Consider the following 5883-nt stretch of genomic DNA (forward strand, 5'->3'; position numbering starts at 1 on the left):
AGACCTCAGCCAAACCAATATCCCCATTGTTATTGCTGCTTGCTGTGTGCTCCTCAATCTCTGTGAGAGTAAGGGGAAGACGTTTATGGCGGGGTGGGGGGCTGAGGCAAATCGCTTGACTGCTGATTACGCGCAGCCAGACACCAGGGCGATTAGAAGAGCACACCAGGAAGCGCGGTGCATCAGAGAAGCTTTGAAAACCAGTTTCTTGACTGACCAAGCTACCGTGTGAAAGTTATGTTTGTTTCTCCTTGATGAAAACCCGCCCCCTTTATTGACTCATTTTCTGTAGGCAACCCACCCTCCCCCTTCGAACACAGCTTGCTTTCAAAGGAAATAAAGTCATTATCATTTAAAAATCATGTATTCTTTATTAATTGATTATAAAAAGAGGGAGAGAACTGACAAGGTAGCCCGGGTGGGGTTTGGGAGGAGGATTGGAGGGAAGGAAAAGGCCACTAAAAAAAGGTTAAAATAATGACAGCCTTTTGCTTGGGCTGTCCACTGGGGTGGAATGAGAGGGTGCACAGAGCCTCCGCCCCCGTGTTCTTACACGTCTGGGTGAGGAGGCTATGGAACATGGTGAGAGGGGAGGGGGCTTATACAGGGACTGTAGCGCCAGTCTGTGATCCTGCTGCCATTCCTGAAGCTCCACCAGACGCCGGAGCATGTCTGTTTGCTCACGCAGCAGCCCCAGCATTGCATCCTGCTTCCTCTGATCTTCCTGCCACCACCTCTCATCTCGAGCGTCTCTCCTCTCCTCACGTTGGTCCCTTCTGGCCTCACTTTGGTCCCTCCTGTCCTCACATTCACTGGCATCTTTCCTATACTTTGAAACTATGTTCTTTCACTCATTCAGATGAGCTCTTTCATTGCGGGTGAATTCCATGTTTTCTGCGAACATCTCATCTCGCGTCCTCTTTTTCCGATGCCTTATCTGAGATAACCTTTGGGATGGAGGAGGGAGGCTTGAAAAATTTGCAGCTGCTGGAGGGAGGGAAAAAAGGAGAGAATTTTTTTAAAAAGATACATTTTACAGAACAATGCTTATACTCTTTCATGGTAAACAACACTATTCACATTACAAGCATGCAAGCCGAATTCTGTTGCTAGAGATCACAGACGCAGGTCCGGGCAACAGAATTCGGCTTGCATGCGGCCATGGAAGCCATCGTCTTTCGGCTTCTGCGTCCTCCTTTCCCACATACCAAGCAAAGCCCGTTGAGTGCTGCAGTTTTCCTGTTAACCTTCAGCAGCAGAAAACAAACTCCCCCCCACCATCCATTTCTCTGGGATGATCACTTTATCCCTCCCTCCACCGCATGGCTGGTATCAGGGAAGATCCCTGCTAGCCACATGTGAAAAGCTCAGTGCCAATCCCCCCTCCCGCCCGTGTGCTTGGCTTACTACAGGGAAGGATTTCTTTTCAGCCACAGGCAAACAGCCCAGTAGGAAGGGCCACCTCTGTCCCCTTAACTAAATTCCTGTATTTCAACCAGGTTACCATGAGCGATATCACTCTCCTGAAAATTACACAGCGAAATAAAGAACGGATGTTGCTTGAATGCCAGCGAACACTGGGACCATACGCTACCAGGCTTTGTCATACAATGATACCAGATTACTTGCTACTAGCATGGCATGGTCAAGTGTCCTACCATAGAGGATGCAATAAGGCTGCACTGCCCAGAAACCTTCTGCAAAGGCTTTTGGAGTACCTCCAGGAGAGCTTCATGGAGATGTCCCTGGAGGATTTCCGCTACATCCCCAGACACGTTAACAGACTTTTCCAGTAGCTGTACTGGCTGCGAATGCATCCCAAGACCTCAGGGCAAAGTAATCATCAAAAAACGCTTGTTTTTAAACCATGTTTTATATTTTAAAAGGTAAACTCACCTGAGGTCCCTTCCATGGGGTCATGGTCTTGGGTATTTGCTTGGGAGGGTTGGGAGGGTACTTCAGTCAGGCTGAGAAAAAGATCCTGGTTGTTGGGGAGAATAGAGTGCTGTGTGCTCTCCGCAAGATCGTCCTCCTCCTCCTCTTCCCCATTTGCAGAATCCTCAGGTGTGGCTGATGAGATTACCCCCGCCTCGGAATCCACAGTCAGAGGTGGGGTAGTGGCGGTGGCCCCCCGTAGAATTGCATGCAGCTCAGCGTAGAAGCGGCATGTCTGCGGCTCTGACCCGGAGAGACCGTTTGCCTCCTTTGTTTTCTGATAGGCTTGTCTGAGCTCCTTGACTTTCATGCAGCACTGCTCTGAGTCCCTATTGTGGCCTCTCTCCATCATGCCCTTGGAGATTTTTTCAAACGTTTTGGCATTTCGTCTTTTCGAACGAAGTTCTGCTAGCACTGAATCCTCTCCCCATATAGCAATCAGATCCAGTACCTCCTGTACGGTCCATGCTGGTGCTCTTTTTTGATTATCGGCCTGCATGGTTACCTGTGCTGATGAGCTCTCTGTGGTCACCTGTGCTCTCCTGTGCTGGGCAAAGAGGAAATGAAATTCAAATGTTCACGGGGCTTTTCCTGTCTGCCTGGCCAGTGCATCCGAGTTCAGATTGCTGTCCAGAGTGGTCACAATGGTGCACTGTGGGATAGCTCCCGGAAGCCAATACCATCGAATTGCGACCACACTAACCCTAATTCGAAATGACAATATCGATTTCGGCGCTACTCCGCTCGTCGAGGAGGAGTACAGAAATCGATTTTAAGAGCCCTTTATTTCGAAATAAATGGCTTCGTTGTGTGGATGGGCGCAGGGTTAATTCGTTTTAAAGCTGCTAAATTCGAATTAAACTCATAGTGTAGACCAGGCCTCATTGATATCCATGGGCTTTGGATAAGGCACATTTTACCTTACATTTTTTACCATCCAGGACAGGCCTTTTGCTATCTATTCTACAAACACAAGTTTTACAACTCATAGGATACATCTACTCTGCGCGCACATGCGCGCACACACACAAAAAACCTTGCAGCAGCCAGTCTCAGAGGCCTGGATCAATTGAATCTGGGTCATGGGTCTAAAAATAGCACTGTGGATGTTCCCATTCAGGCTGGAACCTGGGCTCTGAAACCTGGCGAGGCTTTTTTAGCTTCATAGTGTGAGCCCCGTGAGTCCGAGTCAGTTGACCCACACTCTCAGACTCGTTGCCCCACTGCAGTGTAGATGGACCCATAGTCCCTGGACTGTAAAGAACTGAAGATCTCTCTGCACTTTTATCCTTTCAATTGTTCCTTATATTTTTCTGTTCCTCATTTGGGTATCCCTGGAATTTGGAAAGATATTGACAAATTAGTGGGAGTTCAGAGAAGAACAATGAAAATGATTAGGGGTCTAAAGGGATGGAATTCTGAGAAAAGATTAAAATAACTAAATATTAGAGGTAGTTGAAACTTGGAATTTCCATTCTGCAGGAAATCCTGATGTTCTGAAATTTATCTTTGTTTTGAATAAGAACAAAACCAAGACATTTCAAAATTTCTTATGAAATGAATTTTTTGAGGATTGTTTTTAATGTAGCTTGAAATGTTACATTTTGATAAAACTGAAACATTTTTTCCAGTTTCAAGTTTTTAAAATTTAAAATATAAAGTTAAATGAATTTTTAAATGAAAATTCACTTGAAAACAAACATTTGAAAAGCTTAATTTCTTTCTTTTTTTTTTTTTTTTCAAAATAAAATTTCAACAAAATTGATATGTTGCCCAGGGAAAGTTTCGATTTTAAGAAAAAGACATTTTGCTGTGGAAAATGTTTCAGGTCTACTAAATTAGCAAGATTGGCTAAGTGATGAATAAGTGGAGATATGAGAAGAGTGTACAAAGAGTTTAAAGTTGTGAATCCCGAGGAGGGGAAAGAATTATTTATGTGGGGACACTGAATTATGATTAAGAATAATGGGATGAAATGAATAAAGAAAAACTTCAGGCTAGTCATCAGAAAAAAAATCCTGATATTGAGGGTCTCTTAGATGGGAAGTAGTCTTCCCAAGTGAAGTATCTGAAGGCCCAGTGCTGAAGCATTTAAAACAAGGACTGGGGAGAAAAACAATGAAAGCCAGAAAAACAATTAAATCACCTGTAGCACCAACACCAGTCCTGTCAGCATCTTCAGCCCTCTTTACCCAGACACTGCAATCCACCACCCCAGTGGGTAATAAACAAATGCCCTGAAGAATGAGAACCTTATAGTCCTGCTATCTTTTTCTCTAGCTGTAAATGCTGCTGTAACCCACAGGCTCATATTGCAGCAATTCTTTTTAAGTCTAATGTAAGGGAGAAAGCAGTGGGGAGGAGACATGGATTTTTGTTGAATCCTACATATCTCTAGTCCACACATATGCAGAGAGCAGGACAAGACACTTAGTTAGAAGGGCCCAACCCCAGAACCATCTAGAGGTGGTGGTGGGGAGGTATAGTAATCTCTGGGTATGTATGCTTAGTAACTGCCTCTGAAGTTGTGCAGAGAGTTTCCATTAAGGCCAAACTGTCTGCCAGGTTCCACACATCCACCAAGAGCAGAGTGGGGAAAATGGTATGAACAGAAGGAGCAAGAGACTGACCTGTGGCCTCAGCAGCTGAACCATGCAACACTAAGAAATGTCTACTGAGAAAGCTACATCCCAGAGCCTTGTGCCACTTTGGATCCAGATTACAGATGCCCCATCTTGCTCAAAGCTGAGGAGATGCCAACTGTTGATGCCAGAAGTGGAGTTGGCCATGAGGAGTTTCATGGAAAACGGTGGAGCTTCCATTGCCATCTGGTTCTGTGGCGTTCAAGTGACACATGCACTATTGATGGCACACTGCAGAGACTGAGAAGTCATCAGAGTGTATGCGTGTGTGCATGCTAAGGTGTGCAGCTGGCACTATAATTCATATAACAGAAACAAAGGGAGGAAGTTTGTGTGGGAAAACGCCAACTGAGTTACTGCTTACTAGTTTTGTATAACGCAAAGTTTTAAAAGTATTCCAAAGTCTGGTTGCAGATGTTTGTATCGATATTAAATGTTCATCCTTAAGAAATTCTATGGCACTCTCTCTCAGTGGTTTAAATCTGTGTAATCCTTTTTTTCTAAGTCCTGAAAAGACTGAGCTCTGGCCTATGCTTCAACAGACAGATGGGCTGAGGCGCAGATAAAAAGGGAGTGTATTAGTTACACATAATATTACCTCAGCACACTCCTAAACTGTTACACCTGATTCTCTCCTTATTTTGGTGCAAGTCAGGAATAAGTCCTTTGAATTCAGTGGAATTACTCCAGAGTAAAACCAATGTGAGAAGAGAATCAGATCCAAAATTGTCTCATCTTTGTTCTAATATTACTGAGCTAGTGGGGTTATTGCTTCACAATGTGTTACTCAGGAATATCCTGAAGCATTGAATTCCATGGGTTAATTTTACATTTTGTTAATGAAATACTGTAAATTGTAAATGGATAAAATGTACTATTTTTAATTTCATTGAGAATCCTCTGGTTCTATTACATCATAGGAGCAAGCTAAGAGATGCTTTTGAAGGGCTTCCCCTGTCCCATTCTTGGTTTTACAGATCTCCATCACATCTCCTCTTAGTCTTCTTTTAAAAAAAAAATTAAAGGGGATATCTAAGTATAGGTAATAATTGCTGAAGGGAGTAAATGTTAGAAAAAAGGGGGGTAAATGTTAAATCTATTTAGCTTGAAATATGAATCATGCCAGAGTACTTCCCTCCATTTGGGGGAAGTATTGTATCTAAAGGTTAATTGAGTAGAGTTGGAGTGAGTACATGTAATAATTACTTGAGAACACTGGAGCAAGCCTGCTGAAGAAAGAGGAAAAGACACACAGTGTAACTAACATTTTGTGAATGAATAAAAAAAAAATCCAGTTTAATCCTAC

The 5883-nt window shown here is 43.6% G+C and overlaps 1 protein-coding gene across 1 annotated transcript; it reads right to left on the reverse strand.

The window, feature by feature from the left end:
* Positions 1-407: 407 nt before the first annotated feature.
* On the reverse strand, positions 408-2485 carry LOC128830369 (uncharacterized). The gene is made up of 2 exons (XM_054016194.1): positions 1897-2485; positions 408-987 (listed from the first exon to the last, which is right to left on the reverse strand). The coding sequence occupies exons 1-2, from the start codon at positions 2432-2434 to the stop codon at positions 848-850; spliced, it is 678 nt and encodes a 225-aa protein (XP_053872169.1). The 5' UTR covers positions 2435-2485; the 3' UTR covers positions 408-847.
* Positions 2486-5883: the final 3398 nt, after the last annotated feature.

This window comes from Malaclemys terrapin, chromosome 1 (assembly GCF_027887155.1).
Source record: "Malaclemys terrapin pileata isolate rMalTer1 chromosome 1, rMalTer1.hap1, whole genome shotgun sequence".
NCBI lineage: Eukaryota > Metazoa > Chordata > Testudines > Emydidae > Malaclemys > Malaclemys terrapin.